At 47.9% G+C, this 24424-nt stretch overlaps 1 protein-coding gene and 1 pseudogene across 1 annotated transcript; one reads left to right on the top strand and one right to left on the bottom strand.

The window, feature by feature from the left end:
* Positions 1–3970: 3970 nt before the first annotated feature.
* Positions 3971–4358, bottom strand: LOC119960578 (reactive oxygen species modulator 1-like). Its single transcript, XM_038788248.1, has one exon. It carries the CDS (start codon positions 4326–4328, stop codon positions 4089–4091), a length of 240 nt encoding a protein of 79 aa, XP_038644176.1. The 5' UTR covers positions 4329–4358; the 3' UTR covers positions 3971–4088.
* Positions 4359–18726: 14368 nt separating this feature from the next.
* LOC119960576 lies at positions 18727–19941 on the top strand (annotated as a pseudogene).
* Positions 19942–24424: the final 4483 nt, after the last annotated feature.

Genomic DNA, 24424 nt, shown 5'->3' with positions numbered 1-24424 from the left:
AATATTGGGAAGACCAAAGACATTGTCATCAGTCCCCTCTACAAAATGTCCACACCTTAACCAACGACTCAATTTCTCTCCCTGGTAACTGTCTGAGTCTGAACCAGACTGTTCAGTCATGGCAAAATATTTCGACCAAACTGAGCTACCAGCCACATATCCACATGATCACTATCTCAGTCTCAGTTCATTTGCTGCTGAGATTGTCATCCATTCTTCTGATACTTCGGGACTTAACTCTCCTAATGACTTACAGCCGGTTCCACTATCGCTCAGTCAAGTAGAGAAATTCACAATATTCTCTCCTCTGGCTGTCTGGTCGAGGATAACCGCTCTTACTCCCTGTTGCACATTTCCCCTGTTGCAGGGGCTGTTTAGCACAAGGCTAAATGACTGGCTTTGAAAGCAGACCAAACAGGCCAGTAGCATGGTTCAATTCCCGCACCAGCCTCCCTGAACAGGTGCCGGAATGTGGTGACTAGGGGCTTTTCACAGTAACTTCATTTGAAGCCTATTCGTGACAATAAGCGATTTTCATTTCATTTCCTCGTAGTCATCAGCAGTCCCTCGATCTGAGGATGATGTCTACTCAGGGTCTGTGTTTCTGCCATGGGTCTTCATGTGACTGCACAGACCTGCAGTTTTTTGGACACATGGGGCAGGACATCCGAAGAGGGAGTGGGAATCAGAGCAGGATTTGCTTCTTGCTAAATTGACCCTTAGTGCCCAAAGGTAACGTGGGCCTACATAGAGTGGTCTTTCAGTTAGTTGATGCAGACTCTATGGGCCGAATAGCCTCCTGCTGCACTGTATGGATTCTATGATGTGATTACAATGATCTCTCTTTCGCTGTGATATTATTACGCACCCCATTCAATGAAAACTTTGCCCCGTACAAAGATGGCGACTGCACATGCGTCCTGCTGCAATTGCCCCTATGAAAGATGGCGGTCTTTAAAACGGGCCGGAGAGGACCAACTCGGTTCAAATGGGAGACTGGGAAGTCTTTTTCCGAAGTTTGTGCTTGCACAACATGTTTAGAAAAAATACTCCACACACCTGGCAGATCGATTGGTGCCTACTTTCCGCAATTTTCCGCTTACCGCTGGCGGACTGAAGAAACAACCGTCACCATTACATCACCAGAACCGGAACTGCACATGCGTCACTCACAGCCCTACCCTGCCCCCTCATTCTTTCCGATTGGTTGGAGGACCAGCCGCTCCCGCTCGGTCCTCAAGTCTCGCCCCCTCTTCCTATTGGCCCAAAGCCGCTGTCAATCACTCCCCGGGCATTATGGCGTCAAGGGACAGACGCTTGTTTGTCTCATCTTCGTAAGAAGTCTGACAACACCAGGTTAAAGTCCAACAGGTTTGATTCAAACACGAGCTTTCGGAGCGCAGCTCCTTCCTCAGGTGATCTCCACATCCGAAAGCTCGTGTTTGAATCAAACCTGTTGGACTTTAACCTGGTGTTGTAAGACTTCTTACTGTGCTCACCCCAGTCCAACGCCAGCATCTCCACATCATGTCTCATCTTCAGGCGGGAAGGAGGCGGATAAGTGGAGGCAGCGTTAGGGGCAGTGGGTGGGAGGGGAGGCTTCACAAACACCCAGTGGGGGCCTCAACACCCCCAATAACAAACTAGCCGCACCACCTCAACACCCAACACAATGGCAGCTGCCGCTTTCTCCCGGTGCCAGGCCCCAGTGGACAAATGTGGCTTCAGGAAGGAAATGCAGCAATGGATTTGTTCAGGAGAAATTATCTTTAACTCACGTTACTGATCCTGGAGCAGGAGGAGAGAATGGGGGGGGGGGGGGGGGGGGGGATTTCTATCCTGCACTCACACTGTAATGTAAATGGTCGAATTAAAATTCAGTGAATAACCTGGAATTCAAAGCTCCATTCAGTATTAATGACCTTGAAACCATTGTGGTGAGTTTGTGGGAAAGGGGAAAGTGTGTGGGACTGGGATTTGCAGCTTTAGGAAACAAAATAAATAATTATTCCCCAGAAACTAGACTTATCTGTCCTGAATTTCTTACCTGATTTTACAGGGTTACAAGGAGTGGATTGACAGACTGGAAACTCAAATCAATCATCACATCAAGATCTGACAGTCTGGAAGGACAAATGTTTGTTCTCTCTGTGGGAAAAGTTTTCAAACATCAGTGTGACTGGAAAAACACAAAGACCCACACACACCTGAGTGGGAGTGTTCCAGTGAACTGACTGTGGAAAGAGCTTTAACCAGTTACACAGCCTGAAAAACACCACACCATTCACAGTGAGGAGAAACTGTACACATGTTCTGAGTGTGGAAGAAGCTTCAACTGATTGTCCAAAATGGAGAGACACAAGGACGCCGGCACCATTGAGAAACCGTGGAAATGTGGGGATTGTGGGAAGGGATTCAGTTACCCTTCTGAGCTGGAAACTCATCACCGCAGTCACACCGGGGAGAGACCATTCACCTGTTCCGAGTGTGGAAAGGGATTCACTCAACTAACACATCTGACTGCACACCAACTTGTTCACTGACATGAAACCTTTCAAATGTTCCGATTGTGAGAAGAGCTTTAAAAACAAATTGAATCTTCTGACACACCAGCGAGTTCACACTGGGGAGAGGCCATTCACTTGCTCTGAATGTGGGAAGAGATTCACAGAGTCCGCCCAACTCACTTCACACCAACGTGTTCACTCTGACACAAGACTTTTTAAATGTCTGCTTGTGAGAAGAGCTTTCAAGGAAAATGGATCTGCTGATTCACCAGCAGCAGTCACACTGGAGAGAGGCCATTCACCTGCTCCGTGTGTGGGAAGAGATTCACTCAGCATTCCCTCCAGCTGAAACACCGGCACATTCACACCAGGGAGACATTATTCATCTGCTCTGTGTGTGGGAAAGGATTCACTCGTTCATTCACCCCACAGAAACACCAGTGAGTTCACAAGGGGTTGGATTCTGTCATTGCTGCTGTTAGTCACATCCAGGACTGAACCATGTTCGTTCTGACAGTTGGAGTTTGTTTCAGTTGATGTTGATCATTCATAGAACATAGAACAGTACAGCACAGAACAGGCCCTTCGGCCCTCGATGTTGTGCCGAGCAATGATCACCCTACTCAAACCCACGTATCCACCCTATACCCGTAACCCAACAACCCCCCCCCCTCCTCCTCCTCCTCCCCCCCCCCCTCCCTCCCTCCCTTAACCTTACTTCTTTTTAGGACACTATGGGCAATTTAGCATGGCCAATCCACCTAACGCGCACATCTTTGGACTGTGGGAGGAAACCGGAGCACCCGGAGGAAACCCTCGCATACACGGGGAGGACGTGCAGACTCCGCAAAGACAGTGACCCAGCCGGGAACCAAACCTGGGACCCTGGAGCTATGAAGCATTTATGCTAACCACCATGCTACCATGCTGCCCTGTGACTTGGTTGAAGTTTAACATTATGGATATAGATTAATAAAATTAGCTTTGTGTTAACAACAGTGTTCAGTCCTTGATTTCTCGAAAATAGGAGGAGACTGATTGATGTCTTGTTACCGACTGTTCCATTGTTGGGTCTTTTCTGATTTACTTTGGAAGATGTGGTAAAGGAAAGATTAAGACCAAAGAAAAAGATAAGAATATGGGAAATGATAAACCGACTGCGGCAGAAAGAGACAGAGAGAACACATTTAAAATTACATCAGATCAATGCTACGAAAATAAAAGCACAAAACTAAAGGTTCTGTATCAAAACACAAGTAGCATTTGAAACACAACTGATGAATTGGGCAGCACCTATAGAAATAAGTAAGTACGATCTGATGGCAATTCAGAGACACAGATTGGGACCTGAGTTGTTTTATATTCATTCATGGCATGTGGGTGTCGCTGGCCAGTCCAACATTTATTGCCCAGCCCAAATCTCGGAAAAGGTGGAAGAGCGGCTCTGTTAATTATTTATTGTGCATTAGTAAATTATACACTTTAATCTCCGTTATTATACAGCTGGTAATCAAAGGGACAGAGACCGGTGATACATTATCTGCAAGTCTTGAAATTTCAGCAGAAAGAGAAGAATGGTCATTAGCATCTGATTCCCATTCCAATCGCCATGAAGGTTCCAAATGTGCCTCCGCTCTGCATCATGATCTTCCCCACACCACCCAGCAGCTCTCGCCCCCTCAGTCCCAGCCGCAGGCATGAGAAACTGCCAAAAAGTGCACCGGCCGCCATGCCAACTGCACAGCCCATCAGGAAGCCCATTCGAACTCTGTTGAAGCAGCTGGGCTGTGACTGCCCGGACGGTCCCACTGTGACTGGCATCGCGGGCGGGGGAGGAGGGGCGATTCCGATTCCCAGTCCTTCAGGACGACATCACCCGGGATGAAGTGGGCTCTGTTAATTATTGATGGTGTCCGCACATTAGACAGGGATGACCTAAGCTCAGGAAACCAGGATGTAGGAGTGGTTTGGTTTGACATGATAAATGCTAAAGGCAAGAATTTACTTCTGGGAGTGGTGTGCAGGCCTCCTAATGGTAACTGCACAGTAGGACAGAGTGTAAAGGAAGAGATAATGGGAGTTTGACAGAAAAGGTACAGCGATAATCAAGGGGGATTTTAGTCTACTTATAGACTGGAAAAATCAGATGGTCAAAGGTAGAATAGATGAGGAGTTCACAATGTTTTTTTAAAATATTTTTATTCTCTTCCTTTTCACAATTTTTCTCCCGAATTTACACCCACCAGCAACAAACAATAATCAACAACAAATATATCAAACCCCATAACAATAACAACAATCCCATCCTCCCACCAACCCCCAAACACCAACCCTCATGTTAACATAAACAAATGACAAAAAAGGAATCAGGGATTACCCATAGCCATCTTTAATATACATAGCCCCCCCCCTCCCCGCCCAAATTAATGTTCGATGTTATCCAGTTCTTGAAAGTGCATAATAAATAGTGCCCATGACTTGTAGAACCCCTCTGAGCTTCCCCTCAGTTCGACCTTAACCTTCTCAAGTATTCCAACAGGTCTCCACGCCAGGGCACAGGGTGGAGAGGCCGCTCTCCACCCCAGCAGGATCCACCTTCAGGCGATCAACGAGGCGAAGGCTATGATATCTGCCTCCGCACCCGTTTCCAACCCTGGCTGATCCGACACCCCGAATATGGCCTCCCGGGGACCCAGGTCCAGTTTCACGTGCACCACCTTGGAAATTACCCTAAAAACCTCCTTCCAGTACTCCTCCAGCTTTGGACAGGACCAAAACATCTGAAAGTGATTAGTGCGCCCCCCCCCCCCCCCCCCCCCCCACTCCTCCCGCAATGCTCACACACAAGTCTTTGGCAGGTAGGATCAAGGAAAACCCAAAAGCTTTCTATAGGTATGTCAGGAATAAAAGAATGACTAGGTTAAGAGTAGGGCCAGTCAAGGACAGTGGTGGGAAGTTGTGTGTGGAGGCTGAGGAGATAAGCGAGATACTAAATGAATACTTTTCGTCAGTATTCACGCAAGAAAAATATAATATTGTGGAGGAGAATGCTGAGACCCAGGCTATTAGAATAGATGGCATTGAGGTGCGTAGGGAAGAAGTGTTGGCAATTCTGGACAAGGTGAAAATAGATAAGTCCCCGGGGCCGGATGGGATTTATCCTAGGATTCTCTGGGAAGCCAGGGAAGAGATTGCTGAGCCTTTGGCTTTGATTTTTAGGTCATCATTGGCTACAGGAATAGTGCCAGAGGACTGGAGGATAGCAAATGTGGTCCCTTTGTTCAAGAAGGGGAGTAGAGATAACCCCGGTAACTATAGGCCGGTGAGCCTAACGTCTGTGGTGGGTAAGGTCTTGGAGAGGATTATAAAAGATACGATTTATAATCATCTAGATAGGAATAATATGATTAGGGATAGTCAGCATGGTTTTGTGAAGGGTAGGTTATGCCTCACAACCTTATCGAGTTCTTTGAGAAGGTGACTGAACAGGTAGACGAGGGTAGAGCAGTTGATGTGGTGTATATGGATTTCAGTAAAGCGTTTGATAAGGTTCCCCACGGTCGGCTATTGCAGAAAATACGGAGGCTGGGGATTGAGGGTGATTTAGAGATGTGGATCAGAAATTGGCTAGTTGAAAGAAGACAGAGAGTGGTAGTTGATGGGAAATGTTCAGAATGGAGTTCAGTTACGAGTGGCGTACCACAAGGGTCTGTTCTGGGGCCGTTGCTGTTTGTCATTTTTATAAATGACCTAGAGGAGGGCGCAGAAGGATGGGTGAGTAAATTTGCAGACGACACTAAAGTCGGTGGAGTTGTAGACAGTGCAGAAGGATGTTGCAGGTTACAGAGGGACATAGATAAGCTGCAGAGCTGGGCTGAGAGGTGGCAAATGGAGTTTAATGTGGAGAAGTGTGAGGTGATTCACTTTGGAAAGAATAACAGAAATGCGGAATATTTGGCTAATGGTAAAATTCTTGGTAGTGTGGATGAGCAGAGGGATCTCGGTGTCCATGTACATAGATCACTGAAAGTTGCCACCCAGGTTGATAGGGTTATGAAGAAGGCTTATGGTGTGTTGGCCTTTATTGGTAGAGGGATTGAGTTCCGGAGCCATGAGGCCATGTTGCAGTTGTACAAAACTCTAGTACGGCCGCATTTGGAGTATTGCGTACAGTTCTGGTCGCCTCATTATAGGAAGGACGTGGAAGCTTTGGAATGGGTGCAGAGGAGATTTACCAGGATGTTGCCTGGTATGGAGGGAAAATCTTATGAGGAAAGGCTGATGGACTTGAGGTTGTTTTCGTTAGAGAGAAGAAGGTTAAGAGGTGACTTAATAGAGGCATACAAAATGATCAGAGGGTTAGATAGGGTGGACAGCGAGAGCCTTCTCCTGCGGATGGGGGTGGCTAGCACGAGGGGACATAGCCTTAAATTGAGGGGTAATAGATATAGGACAGAGGTCAGAGGTGGGTTTTTTACGCAAAGAGTGGTGAGGCCGTGGAATGCCCTACCTGAAACAGTAGTGAACTCGCCAACATTGAGGGCATTTAAAAGTTTATTGGATAGGTATATGGATGATAAGGGCATAGTGTAGGTTAGATGGCCTTTAGTTTTTTTTTCCATGTCGGTGCAACATCGAGGGCCGAAGGGCCTGTACTGCGCTGTATCGTTCTATTCCTCTCCACAGCCGGGGAAAATGCCATCCACATCTACAACTCCGTTACATTTGCTGAAGGCGAAGACAAGACGAAATTTAAAACAGTCCTGCTGAAGTTCGACAGCCTCTGCAACATTGAGATGAATGAGAGCTTTGAACGGTACGTTTTCCAGCAGAGGCTTCAGGGTAAGGATGAACCTTTCAATACTTTTTGACCCATCTCCGCATCCTCACGCAGACATGTGACTGTGACTCGACAATTGATTCCATGATCCGGGATCAGATCGTTTTCGGGGTCCAATCCGATTCCCTTAGCAGCAGCTTCTGAAAGTCAAGCAGTTCACCCTCACCATCGCTATTGAAACATGCGTTCTCCACGAGCATGATAACAACCGGTACTCCCACACCAGGGCGGCAGAAATGGCAAAGCTAAACCCCCAGGAGGCAGAACGAGTGCAGGCCATCACACAAATGCAGGGCCTGAGTCTTGATGAGAGTGGCCATTTTGCGCGCTTTTCCCAGCTCCAGCGCATGCACGCCACGACCAAGGGGACGGCGAGACCAGCGACCGGCCTGTGCAGGTGCATACGTCATTCCACCACACTGCGCATGTGCGTTGGTGCACGGAACGCGCTGACGTCAGCGTCATGACGTGTTCGAATTGTGGCTCCACCCATTTAAAGCGGAAATGTCCGGCAAAATCACAACGCTGTCTACAGTGTGGCAAGCTTGGCCTCTACGCCGCCCTTTGAAAATCAATACACAGGCTGTGCCAGACTCCGACCCCGACAGCCCACCAGATCCTGACACCGAGTGCCTCAAATCCTATGTGCAGATTTGGTGGGTTGGCTAAGTAAATTGTCCCTAGGAGGGTTATGAGGAGAAGGTGGAACATTGGATTCAATGATCATAGAATTACTACAGTGCAGAAGGAGGCCATTTGTCCCATCGAGACTGCACCGCCCTCTGAAAGATCATCAACCTGGGCCAATCTCCCACCCTATCCTCGTAACCCCTCCCAGGGACAATTTAACAGAACCAGTCCACCTAACCTGCACATCTTTGGACTGTGTGGGAGGAAACATGAGCACCAACAGGAAATCTGTGCAGACACAGATGTGTTCACTCACACATTGCAGCCTGACTTATTGGAACATACACTGTGTTTGTTACTCTCAAAGTGAGTGAATCCTTTGCTGTTTATCCTCTGGGCCCCATCTCCACTATTATTGTCTGATTGTCCCACTGAGACTCTCACTGTTATTATTGGATAATCAGCCAGTCAGCCGGAGCCTGCGGCTGCTCTCACCATCTGCCACCGTCACAATGCCCGGGTGATTGACGGCAGCTCCGGACCAACAGGAAGAGGAGGGGCGGGACTGGAGGACCGACCGGGAGCGGCTGGTCCTCCAACCAATCGGAGTGAACGAGGGGCGGGTCCCGCCTTGATTGACGCATGCGCAGTGTGGGCAATGGCGAAGGTGAGGGGCTGTCTTAAATCCGGAATTGGTGAGAGGTGTTTAACAATATGGAGGGAGCAAGAGATCGCAGGGGTTGGCGGAACCGTTGTGTAAAGTTGTTGCAATCGCAAAAGTCGGAAAAGTTTACGGGACCCAGTTTGTACCGAGCGGAGCTGCAGCTCCTCACGTTCGGCTCGGGTTAACGGCCGCCATCTTTATTGGATGTGCATCAGGGCGCATGCGCGTTTCTCATCTTTGTCGGGCCGATGTTTCAATGAGTGGGAGGAGCTTGTTCCCCATTGTTCAGAATGGAGACAACTTGTCCATCAAACTGGATTAGTCTTTGAGTCCCAATGTCTTATTGATGATGCAAAGCGGTGGCAGAGATGGAAACAAAAGGAAGCCAATCCTGCTCTCCGGATTTCACTGTCTCATTGGACATCCTGTCCCATGTGTCCAAAGCTCTGCGGCTCTGTTCAGTCACATGAAGACCCAGGGCAGAAATAAACAATTCTGAGTCAACATTGTCATCAAATCAGGGACTGCTGATGACAATGAGGGTCAGTGTGCAGTGGGAGGCATGAGCGGTCATCCTGGACCCATAAGCAGTAAGGGAGAATGTTGTGAATTTCTATTCTGGACTGACAATGATTAATTTTGGAAACTCCTTTTACAGGGGGTTAGTCGGGGAGGATTTACACACAGCAAATTCAAACCGAGAGAAATGTTTATCTTTCCTGAATTACTTCTGGACTGACAGTGATGCCTTTGTAAACTTCTTTCACAGGGTCTTAGAAAGGGATTCTCAGACAGGAAACTCACAACCAATCCTCACATCAAATTCTGACAGCACATTCGGGTTATCAGGACCTGAAGATTATCGACCTTTGTGTGTGAGCATTGAGTTCCATATCATTATCACTCTGTATAAAATGACTACCTCCTATCTCCCCTGTAGATCTTGTTCACAATCTTAAATCTGTGTCCCGTAATCCTTTTACAATCTACTGATGGGAACAATTTTTGAAAGTCTTTTGCTGGGTTTGCCGTTGTTGTTTCTGATGCCTGGGTCGATGCCGGGTGGTCCGTCTGGTTTCATTCCTTTTTCATGTTTTTGTTGTGGTTGAATCAGCTTGGACCAGTCCATTTAGGATCCAGAACACAATTGAAGTCTCCTCCAAGAATCAATTGATCTGTATCCAGGTCTGCGATGGATTCCAACAATTTTTTTACAAATGTTTTTGAGATCCCCTCATTAAAAAAAAATAAGAGAAGCAGAATTAGGCCATTCAGCCCATTGAGTTTTCGAGTTTGCTCTGCCTTTTGATCATGGCTGATATGCTTCTCATCCCCATTCATCTTGTATTGTAGCTCTCTGGAAATGAGTGCGAACATTGCATTTGCCTTTCTAACTGCCAACTTTCCTTTATTTGTTCTTGGGATGTGGGTGTTACCTTGGCCCAATGTTACTAATTGTAATCAGTTCATAAAGCATAATTTATATCAGAAATATCCATTTCAATGGTGGGTTTATTACCCAACATGCGTAGCAGCTGAGAATGTGCTCTAGCCACAGGACAAACGCTCCACGCACATGCATAGAGTCCGGCTGTGACTGGAGAGTTCAGATTGCACAGTTCAGATTGTCGCTGACGATGCGAGGAGCGGGAAAGAAACATTCGAGCGACTTTCAGGACTGGAGCCGGTGGGTGGCCGGGGAGCGATAGAAGCTGCGGAGTGAGCCAGGAGGCTTCATAAATACCCCATGGAGAGGGCAGCATGGTGGTACAATGGGTTAGCCCTGCTGCCTCACGGCGCCAAGGTTCCAGGTTCGATCCCAGCTCTGGGTCACTGTCTGTGAGGAGGTTGCACATTCTCTCCGTGTTTGCGTGGGTTTCACCCCCACAACCCAAAGATGTGCCCGTTAGGTGGATTGGCAATACTAAATTGCCCCTTAATTGGAAAAAATGAATTGGGTACTCTAAATTTATGTTTAAAAAAAAAGATAAATAAATACTCCGTGGAGGCTTCAACTCCCGAGTAAAATGTTAATGGTCTCGTCTTAAGCAGCACCGAACAGAGTGAGAGCTGAGCGGTGACAGGCCCGGGTTACCGGCTGCCACCTTTACAGAGGACAAGGTGCCTCAGGGTGCATGCGCTGTGAGCCTGGCCCGGATACCATCTCTCCCGGATTGACTGACTGGAGTCTCCGGGATTATATTTTAATCATTTGTGGGAGTCACTGGCTGAGCCAACATTTATTGCCCATCCCTAATTTCCCTCAAACCGAGTGGCTGGCTCGGCCATCTCGGAGGGCATTTAAAGAGTCAACCACATTGCTGTAGTTTGGAATCGTGTCGGCCAGACCAGGTAAGGATGGCAGATTTTCTTTTCTATTCATTCTCGGGATGTGGGTGTCGCTGGCTGGGCCAGCATTCACTGCCCAGCCCTAATTGCCCCTGAACTGAGTGTGTCTCAGAGAGCATTTTAAGGGTCGACCAGCTGACTGTGGATCTGGAGTCACGTGTAGGCCAGACCAGGTAAGGATAGAAGATTTCCTTCACTGAAGGACATCAGTGAACCAGATCGGTCTTTGCAATAATTGACAATGGCTTCATGATCATCAGTAAACTTTCAATGAATTAAACTTTTGCCTTCTACCTTGGTGAGATTCATACCTGGGTGTCTGGAAAACCATTGGGACAGTAAAGAAGATTTTTGAATATTTCTCTTCAGATATTGAAAATGTAAGGTAATGAGTCCTTTTGCTTCCCAATTGGCCGAGGAAGGCAGTGTGTCACAACGATGGATGTTTTGACCGATTAATGGGGGCAGGTCATGTGATCAAACCTCCAGGAATACATTGAATCAAAGTTGGCGAAGAGAGAATGTTGTGAATTTCTATCCTAAACTGACAGTGAGATTTCTGTAAATTTACAGGATACTGGAATTGGAGATTTAACAGGCGGGAAACGCAAACCAAACGTCACATCGCGATCTGACAGTCACTCAACTCATCAGAACCTGAATTTCAGCAGCATCTGGGTGTGGAAGGTAAAGGTTTGTCTGTTCTGTCTGTGAGGGAAGATTTCAGGTCTCAGTGTGACTGGAAAAGCCCCGAGATTCACAAACCCTGGTTAGACCGAACCTGGAGAACTGCACATAGAACATACAACAGTACAGCACAGAACAGGCCCTTCGGCCCTCGATGTTGTGCCGAGCATTGTCCGAAACCAAGATCAAGCTATCCCACTCCCTGTCATTCTGGTGTGCTCCATGTGCCTATCCCATAACCACTTGAAAGTTCTTGAAGTGTCCGACTCCACTATCACAGCAGGCAGTCCATTCCACACTCTAACCACTCTCTGACTAAATAACCTACCTCGGACATCCCTCCTATATCTCCCACCCTAAACCTTATAGTTATGCCCTCTTGTAACAGCGACATCCACCCGAGGAAATAGTCTCTGAACGTTCAATCTATCTAGCCCCCTCATCATCTTATAAACCTCTATTAAGTCGCCTCTCGTCCTCCTCCGCTCCAAAGAGAAAAGCCCTAGCTCCCTCATCCTTTCCTCATAAGACCTATCCTGGAAACCAGGCAGCATCCTGGTAAATCTCCTTTGCCCCCTTTCCAATGCTTCCACATCCTTCCTTTTGTGAGGTGACCAGAACTGCACACAATACTCCAAATGTGGTCTCACCAGGGTCATGTACAGTTGCAGCATAGCCCTGTGGCTCTTGAACTCAAACCTCCTGTTAATAAACACTAACACACTATAGGTCTTCTTCACGGCTCTGTCCACTTGAGTGGCAACCTTCAGAGATCTGTAGACATGAACCCCAAGATCTCTCTGTTCCTCCACATTCCTCAGAACCCTGCCGTTGACCTGTAATCCGCACTTTAATTTTTTCGACTAAAATAAATCACCTCGCACTTATCAGGGTTAAACTCCATCTGCCATTTTTCGGCCGAGCTCTGCATCCTATCAATGTCTCTTTACAGCCTACAACAGCCCTGCACCTCATCCACTACTCCACCAATCTTGGTGTCATCAGCAAATGTACTGACCCACCCTTCAGCTCCCTCCTCCAAGTCATTAATAAAAATCACAAATAGCAGAGGATCCATCACTGATCCCTGTGGTACACCGTTGGTAACTGGTCTCCAGTCTGAAAAGTTTCCATCCAACACCATCCTCTGTCTTCTATATGATAGCGAGTTACTTATCCAATTGGCCAAATTTCCCTTTATCCCACACTTCCTTACTTTCTTCATAAGCCGACCATGGTGAACCTTATCAAACGCCTTACTAAAATCCATGTATATGACATCAACTGCTCCACCTTCATCTACACACTTAGTTACCTCCTCAAAGAATTCAATCAAATTTGTGAGGCAAGACTTACCCTTCACAAACCCGTTTTGACTATCCCGGATTAAGACTTTCCAAATGGTCATAAATCCTATCCTTCAGGACCTTTTCCGTTAACTTGCCAACCACCGAGGTAAGACTAACCGGCCTATAATTACCAGGGTCATTCCTATTCAGTTTCTTGAACAGAGGAACAGCATTTGCCACTCTCCAGTCCTCTGGCACTATCGCCGTGGACAGTGAGGACCCAAAGGTCAAAGCCAAAGGCTCTGCAATCTCATCCTTTGCCTCTCAAAGAATCCTTGGATATATCCAATCTGGCCCAGGGGACTTGTAGACACTAAAGTTTTTCAAAATTGCTAATACATCCTTCCTCAGAACATGTATCTCCTCCAGCCTACCTGCCTGTATCGCATACTCGTCCTCAAAAACATGGCCCCTCTCCTTGGTGAACACTGAAGAAAAGTATTAATTCAACGCATCTCCTATTTCTTCTGACTCCATGCACGATATCCCACTACTGTCCTTGACCAACCCTGACCTCACCCTGGTCATTCTTTTATTTCTCACGTAAGTGCAAAAAGCCTTGGGGTTTTCCTTGATCCAACCCGCCAAGGACTTCTCATACCCCCTCCAAGCTCTCCTAAGCCCTTTTTTTTTTTAGCTCATTCCTTGCTACCTTGTAACCCTCAAGCGACCCAACTGAACCTTGTTTTCTCATCCTTACATACACTTCTTTTTTCCTCTTGACAAGACATTCAACTTCTTTTGTGAACAATGGTTCCCTCACACGGCCATTTCCTCCCTGCCTGACAGGGACATACCTATCAAGGACACACAGTATTTGTTCCTTGAACAAGCTCCACTTTTCATTTGTGCCTTTCCCTGACAGTATCTGTTCCCATCTTATGCTCCCTAATTCTTGCCTAATCGCATCATAATTACCCCTCCCCCAATTATAAACCTTGCCCTGCCGTATGGCCCTATCCCCCTCCAGTGCAAAAGTGAAAGACACCGAATTGTGGTCACTATCTACAAAGTGCTTTCCCACAAACAAATCTAACACTTGGCCCAGTTCATTACCCAGTACCAAATCCAATGTGGCCCCCCTCTTGTCGGCCTATCCATATATTGTGTCAGGAAACCCTCTTGCACACACTGTACAAAAACTGCCCCCCTCCGAACTGTTCAACCTATAAAGTTTCCAATCAATATTTGGAAAGTTAAAGTCACCCATGACAACTACCCTGAGATCTCCACACCTATCCATAATCTGTTTTGCAATTTCTTCCTGCACATCTCTATTACTATTTGGGGGCCTATAGAACACTCCTAACAATGTGACCACTCCTTTCCTATTTCTAACTTTGGCGCATATTACCTCAGTAGGCAGATCCCCTTCGAACTGCCTTTCTGCAGCCGTTAAACTATCCTTGATTAATAATGATACTCCTCCATCTCTTTTACCACCTTCCCTACTCTTACTGAAACTTCTATACCCCGGAACTTCCAACAACCATTCCTGTCCCTGTTCTAACCATGGCCGGGATTCTCCTCTACCCGGCGGGGCGGGGGGTCCCGGCGTTGCGGTGTAGCGCCAACCACTCCGGCGTCGGGCCTCCCCAAAGGAGCAGAATTCTCCGCACCTTTAGGGGCAAGGCCCGCGCCGGAGTGGTTTCCGCAGCGCCGGCTGGCGCCAAAACCGGCGCCAACCGCCTTTGGCGCCCGGCGTCGGGGCTGGCCGAAAGGCCTTCGCCGGTCTGCGCATGCGCCGGTGCCTCAGCGGCTGCTGACGTTACCACCGGCGCATGCGCGGTAGGGGGAGGTCTCTTCCGCCTCAGCCATGGTGGAGGCCGTGGCAGCGGCGGAAAAAAAAGAGTGCCCCCACGGCACTGGCCCACCTGCCGATCGGTGGGCCCCGATCGCGGGCCAGGCCACCGTGGGGGCACCCCCCCGGGGTCCGATCGCCCCACAACCCCCCCAGGATCCGGGGCCCGTTCACGCCGCCTGCTCCCGCTGGCACCAGAGGTGCTCCAATTCCCGCCAGCGGGAGAGGCCTGTCAGCGGCGGGACTTCGGCCCATCGCGGGCCGGAGAATCGCCGCGGGGGGCACACTGATCGGCGGGGCGTGATTCCCGCTCCCGCCGATTCCCGGGTGGCGGAGAATTCCGGCCATGGCGGGGGCGGGATTTGCACCAGCCCCAGGCGATTCCCAACCCTGCGGGGGGTCGGAGAATTCCTCCCCATGTCTCCGTAATGGTCACAACATCGTAGTCCCAAGTACCAATCCACGCTCCAAGTTCACCTACCTTATTCCGGATGCTCCTTGCATTGAAATAGACACACTTCAACCCACCTTTCTGTCTGCTGGTACACTCCTGCGACCTTGATACCCTCCTCAGTACCTCACTGTGTTCAGTTCTGGGCAACAAACCTGGGGAAGGATAGAATGGCCTCGGAGGGAGTGTAGCACAGATTTACCTGAGTGATATGTGAACCGCTCCGGGGTTAAATTACAAGGTGAGATGAGACAGAAATGGCAGAGTCAGCTGGCAGCACGGTGGTGCGGTGAGTCGCACTGTTGCCTCGCAGCGCTGTGGTCCCAGGTTCTAAGCCAGCTCTGGGTCACTGTCCATATGGAGTTTTCACATTCTCCCCATGTCTGCGTGGGTTTCGCCCCCGCAACCCAAAGATGTGCAGGAGAGGTGGATTGACCATGCTAAATTGCCCCTTAATTGGAAAAAATGAATTGGGTACTCTAAATTTATTTTTAAAAATGTATAAATTATGGGCAGAGACGGGCATTCGGGCCATTGAGTCCATGCTAGCTCTCTAGTAGGCACGGTGGTTAGCCATTGCTTCACAGCGCCAGGGACCTGGGTTCGGTTCCCGGCTTGGGTCACTGTCTGTGCGGTGTCTGTACAGTCTCCCCGTGTCTGTTGTGGGTTTCCTCCGGGTGCTGCGGTTTCCTCCCACAAGTCCCGAAAGACGTGCTTGTTAGATGAATTGGACATTATGAATTCTCGCTCTGTGTACCCGAACAGGAGCCGGAGTGTGACGACTCGGGGATTTTCACAGTAACTTCATTGCAGTGTGAATGTAAGCCTACTTGTGACACTAATAAATATTATTATTATCTGGAGCAATCCAGTCAGAGTCATTCTCCTGCTCTGTCTCTGTATCCAAACAGCTTTATTTCTCTCAGGTTTCTATCCAGTTTTTAAAAAAAAAATCATTTATTGTGTCTATTTCCAAACTCCGTCATTGGCAGCAAGTTTAAGGTCATTGCCACTGGCTGCGTAAAAACATTCTTCCTCACACCTCCTGGACCATTTACATGCACAGATACAGAGCAAGGTAGAAAATAGGAGCAGGAGGCCATTTGGCCCTTGGAGCCTGCTCCACCATTCATTACAATCAGAGCTGATTAGGCTCAATAGCCTAATCCCGCTTTCCCCCCATATCCTTTGATCCCCTTCACGCTCAGTGCTGTATCTAACTACTTCTTGAAAACATGCAATGTTTTGGCCTTAATTAGTTCCTGTGGCGACAAATTCCACAAGCTCACCACTCTCTGGGTGAAGAAATTTCTCCTCATCTCTGTCCTAAATGGTCTACCCCGTATCCTCAGACTGTGACCCCTATTTCTGGGCACACCCACTATCGGGAACATCCTTCCTGAATCTACTCTGTCTCACTCTGTTTTTTGTTAGAATGCCCAATTCTATTTTTGCACTTAAGGGGCAATTTTAGCGTGGCCAATCTACCTACCCTGCGCATCTTTAGATTTGTGGGGGTGAGACCCATGCAAACACAGGGAGAACGTGCAAACTCCACACAGACAGTGACCCGGGGTCGGGATGGAACCTGGGTCCTTGGTGACATGAGGCAGCCGTGCTAACCACTGCACCACCCATTTTTTATCGGTTTCTATGAGATCCCTCCTCATTCTTCAGAACTCCAGCGAATACAGTCCTAACCAATTCAACCTAATCTGCACATCTTTGAACTGTGGGAGGAAATCAGAGCACCCGGAGGAAACCCACACAGACACGGGGAGAAAGTGCAAACTCCACACAGTCAGGGTGGGTATTGAACCCGAGTCCTTGGTGCTGTGAGGCAGCAGTGCTAAGCACTATGCCACCCCCTGTCTTTCAACCCTCGAGAAACAGAATCTTATCCCCATCTGAACTGGGTGACCCCTCACTTTACAACAGTGACCCCCTTGTTCCAGATTCTCCCACAAGAGGAAACATCCTCTCCACATCCACCCTGTCAAAACCCCTCAGGATCTTCTCCCGCGGATGGAGGTGGCTAGCACGAGGGGACATAGCCTTAAATTGAGGGGTAATAGATATAGGACAGAGGTCAGAGGTGGGTTTTTTACGCAGAGTGGTGAGGCCGTGGAATGCCCTACCTGCAACAGTAGTGAACACGCCAACATTGAGGGCATTTAAAAATTTATTGGATAAGCATATGGATGATAAGGGCATAGTGTAGGTTAGATGGCCTTTAGTTTTTTTTTTCCATGTCGGTGCAACATCGAGGGCCGAAGGGCCTGTACTGCGCTGTATCGTTCTATGTTCTATCTTATATCGTTCAATCCAGGTTTTACCCAAAACTTTAAATCTGTGTCCTGACTGTTTGTACGATCAGTGAATGGAAACATAGTTTCTTTGTCCACCTTATGGAAACCTGGCATAACCTTGTGTCCCTGAATCAAATCTCCCTCAACCTCCTTTGCTGGAACCATTCTGGTAAATCTCCTCTGCATCTTCTCATCCTTCCTGAAGAGTGGTGGACAGAGCTTTATAAAGATTCATAGAATAGAATTAGAACCATAGAATTCCGACAGTGCAGAAGGAGGCCATTCAGCCCATCGAGTCTGCACTGATTCTCTGAAAGGGCACCCTGCCTCGGCCCACACCCCTACCCTGTCCCTGTAACCCCATAGCCCCACCTAACCTGCACATCCCTGGACACTAAGTGGCAATGTATCAAGGCCAATCCACCTAACTTTCCCTTCTGTGGACTGTTAGAGTAAACCTGAGCTGGAAACCCACGCAGACACGGGGAGAAAGTGCAAACTCCACACAGACAGTCACCAAGGCCGGAAATGAACCTGGGTCCCTGGTGCTGTGAGGCAACAGTGCTAACCACTGTGCCACCAGAAGCATAGTTTTGGTATCAATATTACTGTTTATGAAGCTCAAGATCGAATTTGCTTTGCCAACTGCTCTCTTAGTATGTCTTGGAGATATATAAAATCCCTCTTCACCTCTTTCACTCTCCTCCCAAAGAGGCCAGTTAGGTGTTTATGACAATCCAGCAGTTTTCATGGTCACTTTTTCCTAGTGCCGGCCCCACAAATGACCAGATTCATTCAGCTCAATTTCACAACCTGCTTTTGTGTTTTTGTGGGTTCTCTCTCATTCCCTATTTTCTGTTTTGAATCTGTTTCGCAGGGTGTTCGAAGGGGAGGCTTCAAAGGTCGTGAATCTCAAACCAAAACATCACACCCTCAATTTATCATATCCTGAACATCATAGGATTTTGAACATGGAAGGAAAGAGCATCGTTCACATTGGGGAGAAACCGTACACGTGTTGTGTGTGTGGACGAGGATTCAGTCAATCATCAGGCCTCACAAGCCACAAATGCAGTCAGATTGAGGAGAAACCGTGGAAATGTGCGGACTGTGGGAAAGGATTCACTTCCCCATCCCAGCTGGAAACTCATCGACGCAGTCACACTGGGGAGAGACCATTCACCTGCTCCAAGTGTGGGAAGGGATTCACTATGTCATCCAACCTGCTAAGACACGAGCGAGTTCATACTGGGGAGAGACCTTTCACCTGCTCCAAGTGTGGGAAGGGATTCACTCGGTCATCCGAACTGCTGAGACACCAGCGAGTTCATACTGGGGAGAGACCATTCACCTGCTCAGAGTGTGGGAAAGGATTTACTATTTCAGACCACCTGCTGAGTCACCAGCGAGTTCACACTGATGAGAGACCGTTTCAATGTCCAGACTGTGGGAAGTGCTATAAAAGTTCTGGGGCACTGATGAGCCATCAACGTGTTCACACTGGCGAGAGACCATTTAGTTGCTCTCACTGCGGGACTGGGTTCAGACAATCATCTGACCTAAATGTACATCAGCGAATTCACACTGGGGAGAGGCCATTCACCTGCTCCGAGTGTGGGAAGGGATTCACTCGGTCATCAACCCTGCAGAAGCACCAGCGAGTTCATACTGGGGAGAGACCATTCACCTGCTCCAAGTGTGGGAAGGGATTCACTCAGTCATCGGCCCTACGAAGACACGAGCGAGTTCATACTGGGGAGAGACCATTCACCTGCTCCAAGTGTGGGAAGGGATTCACTGAGTCATCCGAACTGCTAAGACACAAGCGAGTTCACACCGGGGAGAGACCATTCACCTGGAGAGACCATTCACCTGCTCCAAGTGTGGGAAGGGATTCACTCAGTCATCCGAACTGCTAAGACACAAGCGAGTTCACACCGGGGAGAGACCATTCACCTGGAGAGACCATTCACCTGCTCCAAGTGTGGGAAGGGATTCACTCAGTCATCCGAACTGCTGAGACACCAGTGAGTTCATACTGGGGAGAGACCATTCACCTGCTCAGAGTGTGGGAAGGGATTCACTCGGTCATCAATCCTGCAGAAGCACCAGCAAATTCACACTGTGGAGAGATCGTTCACTTGCTCAGAGTGTGGGAAGGGATTCACTCAGTCATTACATGTGCTGACGCACCAACGAGGCCGCAAGTAACGACAGTAATTGGATTTTGCTGTTCCTCACATTCAGGACTGAAACATATTAATTTGGGTCTCTTTCTGCTGATAACAAACTCCACCCCATTTACAGTGGCTAATATTCTGGCTAAAAGTCAGATAAATTATATTTTTGTTAAATATGCAGCGTGTTGAAACTTGTTAATATCTCTGACACAAGTTAGTTCCTTTTGAAGTTCTCTCGCTTCCCCGTGTCTCTTCCAACCTCACCTCCAACAAGAAGTGTGAGGACCTTGTGGAGCTTCTTTGTGACTGAGATTGAGTCAATCCGATCAGCTGCCTCTGCCTCCCATTAGATCAGACTTGAGAGAAAGTTCTATAGAAAAGCTGCAACACCAATACACTGCTTCCAGTAGTTGATGGTAGAGTGGTTCAGTAAGTAAAATTAGTGAATTAAAAATGTGTGTGATATAGAGTACAAACAGAAAATGCTGGATGAACATAACATGTCTGGCAGCATCATAGAATCCCTTCAGTGCAGAAGGAGCCCATTCGGCCCATCGAGTTTGCACCAACCCTACAAATGTGCACCCCCCCCCCCCCCCCCCCAATGCTGGCGCACCCTCCCTGCCCTCTCCCCGTAACCTCACTTCACCTTTGATCACCAAGGGGCAATTTAGCATAACAAATCCACCAAACCTGCACATCTTGGGACAGTGGGAGAAAACTGGAATGAGAAAAGCCCTAGCTCCCTCAACCTTTCCTCATAAGACCTACTCTCCAATCCAGGCAGCATCCTGGTAAATCTCCTTTGCACTCTTTCCAATGCTTCTACATCCTATAATGACGTGACCAGACTGCACACAATACTCCAAATGTGGTCTAAACAAGGTCTTGTAAAGTTGCAGCATAACCTCACGGCTCTTCAACTCAATCCCCCTGTTAATAAACGCTAACACACTATCTGCTTTCTTCACGGCTCTATCCACTTGGGTGGCAACTTTCAGAGATCTATGGACATGAACTCCGAGATCTCTCTACTCTTCCACATTCTTCAGAACCCTGCCGTTAACCCTATAATCCGCATTCAAATCTGTCCTACCAAAATGAATCACCTCTCACCTAACAGGGTTAAACTCCACTTTTCAGCCCAGCTCTGCATCCTATCAATGTCTCTTTGCAGCCTACAACAGCCCTCCACATTATCCACTACTCCACCAATCTTGGTGTCATCAGCAAATTTACTAACCCAACCTTCAACTCCATCATCCAAGTCATTGATAAAAATCACAAATAGCAGAGGACCCAGCACTGATGCCTGTGGTGCACTGCTGGTAACTGGGCTCCAGGATGAAAATTTACCATCTACCACCATCTTCTGTCTGCTATGTGATAGCCAGTTACTGATCCATTGGCCGAATTTCCTTCTATGCCATGCCTCCTTACGTTCTGCCTGAGCCAACCATGGGGCACCTTATCAAACGCCTTACTAAAATCCATGTATACGACATCAACTGCTCTACCTTCATCTATGTACTTAGTTACCTCCTCAAAGAATACAATCAAACTTACCCCTCACAAATCTATGCTGACTATCCTGGATTGTGCTATATCTTTTCAAATGATCATAAATCCTATCCCTTAGGACACTTTCCAATAATTTACCTGTGGCTATCCTCCTCAGCAACATGGCCCCTCTCCTTTGTGAACACTGAAGAAAAGTATTCATTCAGGGCCTCTCCTACATCTTCAGACTCCATGCACACGTTCCCACTACTGTCCTTGACCAGCCCTAACTTCACCTGGGTCATTCTTTTATTCCGCACATAAGCGTAAAAAGCGTTGGAGTTTTCCTTGATCCTACCCGCCAAGGACTTCTCATGCCCCCTCAAAGCTCTCCCAAGCCCTTGCTTGAGCTCCTTCCTAGCTATCTTGTATCCCTCAAGTGCCCTAACTGAACCTTGTTTTCACATCCTTACATAAGTCCCCTTCTTCCTCTTGACAAGACATTCAACCGCTTTTGTAAACCATGGTTCCCTCACTCGACCATTTCCTCCCTGCCTGACAGGGACATACATGTCAAGGACACGCAGTATTTGCTCCTTGAACAAGCTCCACATCTCAATTGTGCCTATCTCTGACAGTTCCTGTTTCCATCTTATGCTCCCCAATTCTTGCCTAATCGCATCATAATTACCCTTCCCCCAGTTATAAACCTTGCACTGCCGTTTGTTCCTATCCCTCTCCATTGCTATAGTGAAAATCACTGAATTGTGGTCACTATCTCCAAAGTGCTCTCCCATAAAGAAATCTAACACTTGGCCCGGTTCATTACCCAGTACCAAATCTAATGTGGCCCCGCCTCTTGTCAGTCTATCCACATATCGTGTGAGGAAACCCTCCTGCACACACTGGATGAAAACAGCCCCATCCAAACTATTTGAATTATAGTGGTTCCGATCAATATTTGGAAAGTTAAAGTCACCCATGACAACTACGCTGTGACTACCGCACCTATCCAAAATCTGCATTGCAATCTCTTCCTCCACCTCTTCTGTTACTTTTTGGGGGCCTATAGAAAACTCCAAACAAGGTGACCGCTCCTTTCCTATTTCTAACTTCAGCCCACACTGTGGCAAGGGATTCATATCCCGCCTGTGCTGGAAATTCATCGGCGCAGTCACACTGGGGAAAGACCATTCACCTGCTCCAAGTGTGGGAAGAGGTTCACTCGACTAACTCACCTCACTACAGACCAACTTGTTCACTCTGACACCGGACCTTTTAAATGTTCTGACTGTGAGAAAAGCTTTAAAAAAGCAAATCTGCTGATACACCAGCGGGTTCACACCGGGGAGAGGCCTTATCCCTGCTCTGAATGTGGGAAGGGATTCATTCAGTTATCCAGCTTTCTGTTACACCAGCGAGTTTACACTGGGGAGAAACCAGTTGCCTGCCCCAAGTGTGGGACGACATTCACGCAGTTACGCAAACTGTTGGATCACAGCGAGTTCACACTGGGGAGAGACCATTCACTTGTTCTGTGTGTGGGAAGGGATTCACTCAGTTATCAATCCCAATGAGACACCGGCGTGTTCACACTGGGGCGAGACCATTCACCTGCCTGGAGTGTGGGAATGGATTCACTCAGTCTGCCCACCTCGATTCACACCAATGTGTTCACTCTGACACGAGACCTTTTAAATGTTCCGCCTGTGAGAAGAGCTTCAACAGCAAAATGGATCTGCTGATTCACCAGCGCAGTCACACTGGAGAGAGGCCGTTCACCTGCTCCGTGTGTGGGAAGGGATTCACTGAGCAGTCCCTCCGGCTGAAACACCAGCGCATTCACACTGGAGAGAGGCCGTTCACTGCTCCGAGAGTGGGAAGGGATTTTTTTCCGGTTGCACGTCCCCCATCCCCCCCACTCCTTCCCCAACCACCCCCCCCACCCCGCCTCCCCCAACCCAAGACTGGAAATTCCCGCCCAAGGTAAAGGACGTTTAATGGGGTAGCACAGTCGCACAGTGATTAGCACAGTTACTTCACAGCGCTAGGGTCCCAGGTTTGGGTCACTGTGCGAAGTCTGCACGTTCTCCCCATGTCTGCGTGGGTTTCCTCCGGATGCTCCGGCTTCCCCCCACAAATCCAGAAAGACGTGGTATTAGGTAATTTGGACATTCTGTCATGTGAGAGTACTTTAAGAACTGGGTGTTTATCAGAAAGCTGTAGTGCATGTATCTTTAAGAACTTGATGTTCATCAAATAGCTGTAGTAAATGTACCTTTAAGAACTGGATGTTTATCAAAATACTGTAGTGCATGTACCTTTAAGAAATGGGTGTCTATCAAATAGCTGCAGTGATATCAGAGTGTGGGTGGAGCTGGGCTGTCTGTCTTCCCTGCAGCTATTTGATAAACACCCATTTCTTGAAGGTACACCCATTTCTTAAAGGTACACCCACTACAGCTATTTGATAAACACCCAGTTCTTAAAGGTACTCTCACATGACAATTCTGAATTCTCCCTCTGTGGACCTGAACAGGCTCCGGAATGTGCTGACTAGGGGCTTTTAACTAACTTCATTGCAGTGTTAATGTAAGACTACTTATGACAATAAAGATTAGGATTAGCACGAGGGGACATAGCCTTAAATTGAGGGGTAATAGATATAGGACAGAGGTCAGAGGTGGGTTTTTACGCAAAGAGTGGTGAGGCCGTGGAATGCCCTACCTGCAACAGTAGTGAACTCGCCAACATTGAGGGCATTTAAAAGTTTATTGGATAAGCATATGGATGATAAGGGCATAGTGTAGGTTAGATGGCCTTTAGTTTTTTTTTTCCATGTCGGTGCAACATCGAGGGCCGAAGGGCCTGTACTGCGCTGTATCATTCTATGTTCTATGATTATAAAAAAAAAAAATGTTCCAGCAAATTTCCATCCCGCCCAGGATGATTCCCACGGCTGGAAATACGATCCTAACAAATGGGGTGAAGCCAAATCTTTAAAAGTCAAAGTCTTTCTTTCAAATTGTTGCCGTGCTGTCAGGGGAAAAGGTTAACTTCTTTGCTTGTTTACAAAAGGGAAGAGGAAACATTCACAAAGCTTCCCACAGCTTGTGAGCTCCGAAACATAACTTCAAGGCTGAAGTTTATCTTCAGA

The sequence above is a fragment of the Scyliorhinus canicula genome, unplaced genomic scaffold, assembly GCF_902713615.1.
Source record: "Scyliorhinus canicula unplaced genomic scaffold, sScyCan1.1, whole genome shotgun sequence".
NCBI classification, from domain to species: domain Eukaryota; kingdom Metazoa; phylum Chordata; class Chondrichthyes; order Carcharhiniformes; family Scyliorhinidae; genus Scyliorhinus; species Scyliorhinus canicula.
Note: the sequence above shows the minus strand (reverse complement) of the source record. Positions and strands in the feature narration are given on the sequence as shown.

Bases quoted from the DNA above. Each gene is read 5' to 3' on its own strand.
- LOC119960578 (XM_038788248.1), bottom strand. From the start codon at position 4,328: ATGCCAGTCACAGTGGGACCGTCCGGGCAGTCACAGCCCAGCTGCTTC.